Genomic DNA, 2,062 nt, shown 5'->3' on the forward strand with positions numbered 1-2,062 from the left:
TTGTTACCTTTTGAATGAGTTAGGAAGTACCTCCTTCTCAGCTTTTGCAAGGAAATAAATAATGTTGGTATTAGTTCTTATTTAAAAGTTTGGTAAGAAGAATTAAGTCAATAATATGTCCTGAATTTTCTTTTTTTATTTTCTTTTCTTTTTTTTTTTTTTTTTTGTTGTTGTTGTTGTTGTTGCTGTTGTTTTGTTCTTTTGTTTTGTTTTGGTGGAAGACTCTACTTATTTTCTTTTTATTATTAAAAATAAAATCCACACATTTGGAGCCTTTCTCCTGGCTTTATTGTGGGTAATTGTTGTAAGGAAAACTATCATCCAAAATAATATTCTGGCGGGGCGCCGCCGAGCTCTTGGCCTGTGGGTCACGAGCGGCGCTCCGCGGAAGCCGGCGCCAGCCAGGCGCTGTCCGGCGGCCCGGATGGAGGAGGCCGGAGCGGTGGTGGCCACTGGCGGAGAAGCGGAACTGAGCTGGTCCCGCCTCAGTGTGTCCGCCGAGACGCTGGAGTCGGAGCTGGAGGCGCGCGGCGAGGAGCGGCGTTGCTGCGGCTGCTGCTGCCCCATAACCGTCTGGTGTCACTGCCACGGGCTCTGGGCAGTGGCTTCCAGCACCTCCAGCTGCTGGACGTGAGCGGTAACGCGTTGACCGCGCTGGGATCAGAACTGCTTGCGCTGACCGGCCTGCGCACGCTGCTGGCTAGAAACAACAGGCTTGGCGGGTCAGGCGCGCTACCCAGGGGCTTGGCCGAGTCGCCACTCCGCCACAGCCTCCAAGTGCTCAATCTCAGCGGCAACTGCTTCCAGGAGGTGCCCGCCTCGCTGCTGGAGCTGCGTGCGCTGCAGACCCTCAGCCTGGGCGGCAACCAGTTGCAGAGCATCCCGGCCGAAATCGAGAACTTGCAGAGTTTAGAGTGTTTATATCTTGGAGGAAACTTCATCAAAGAAATCCCACCAGAATTAGCAAATTTGCCTTCTCTGACTTACTTGGTATTATGTGACAACAAAATCCAAAGTGTGCCTCCTCAGCTTTCACAGCTGCATTCACTTCGTTCCCTCAGTCTCCACAATAACTTGCTGACATACCTGCCTCGAGAGATCCTCAACCTTATTCATTTGGAAGAGTTGAGTTTACGAGGAAATCCATTGGTTGTTCGTTTGGTCAGAGATTTAACATATGACCCTCCAACTCTCCTGGAATTAGCTGCACGGACCATTAAGATCCGGAACATTTCCTACACTCCTTATGATCTTCCGGGGAATCTTCTTAGATACTTAAGTTTAGCCAGCAATTGCCCAAACCCAAAGTGTGGAGGAGTCTACTTTGACTGCTGTGTCAGACAAATTAAATTTGTGGATTTCTGTGGGAAGTATCGCCTCCCACTGATGCACTACTTATGTTCACCCTGCAGTTCTGCCTCTCACAGCTCCACTTCCCAGAGTGAATCTGACTCAGAAGACGAAGCTAGTGTTGCTGCACACAGAATGCAGAAAGTTCTTCTTGGCTGAACAGAAATACAGGATGTTGTGAAATACTTAAAAAAAATGAGCAAAGATGATTAGAAAAGAAAATAGAGCTAGAAGTTGACTAGAAACTGTATTATCTTCATCTTGAATGTCCATGAAAGAATCTGAGATGATGTGAAAGATTTTATGTTCATCTACCCATTCAGCAGGAATAAGTTCAATACCATGTTTGGAATCTTTGAATATAATTTGAATATAATCCGAATGGCAGATTCAAATTTGGCTGATTGTTGTGCAATTTCACAAGTTTTGCATGAATCACATAGCAGAATGGTATATTTTGAAGAGCAGTGGTATAATAAGGCCATGAATAGTGAAACTTGTGGCAGGTGAGATGAAAAAAAGTAAGAAATTATCAAAGCTATAATTATTACCAGGGTTATCCTTGGGTTTAGGCTGAACACCATACAACAAACAAGGTTACCTCTTTGCTTATTTTGTCTGTCTGTGTAGATTGCAGACCTATTCATATAAGCTCACAGATGGTTACATAGGACCTAAACTTTTCTGACCAACTAACTGTAAAGTAAGGGGT

At 45.3% G+C, this 2,062-nt stretch overlaps 1 protein-coding gene across 1 annotated transcript; it reads left to right on the top strand.

Moving 5' to 3' along the window:
• The first annotated feature begins 409 nt into the window (after positions 1–409).
• Positions 410–1,536, top strand: LOC308656370 (leucine-rich repeat-containing protein 58-like). The gene is given in 2 exon segments (XM_081307405.1): positions 410–542; positions 545–1,536. Coding segments are annotated over 2 exon segments (1,083 nt in total). The 5' UTR covers positions 410–424; the 3' UTR covers positions 1,510–1,536.
• Positions 1,537–2,062: the final 526 nt, after the last annotated feature.

Source organism: Spermophilus citellus (genome assembly GCF_964194105.1).
Source record: "Spermophilus citellus genome assembly, chromosome: 9".
Classification (NCBI taxonomy): Eukaryota; Metazoa; Chordata; class Mammalia; order Rodentia; family Sciuridae; genus Spermophilus; species Spermophilus citellus.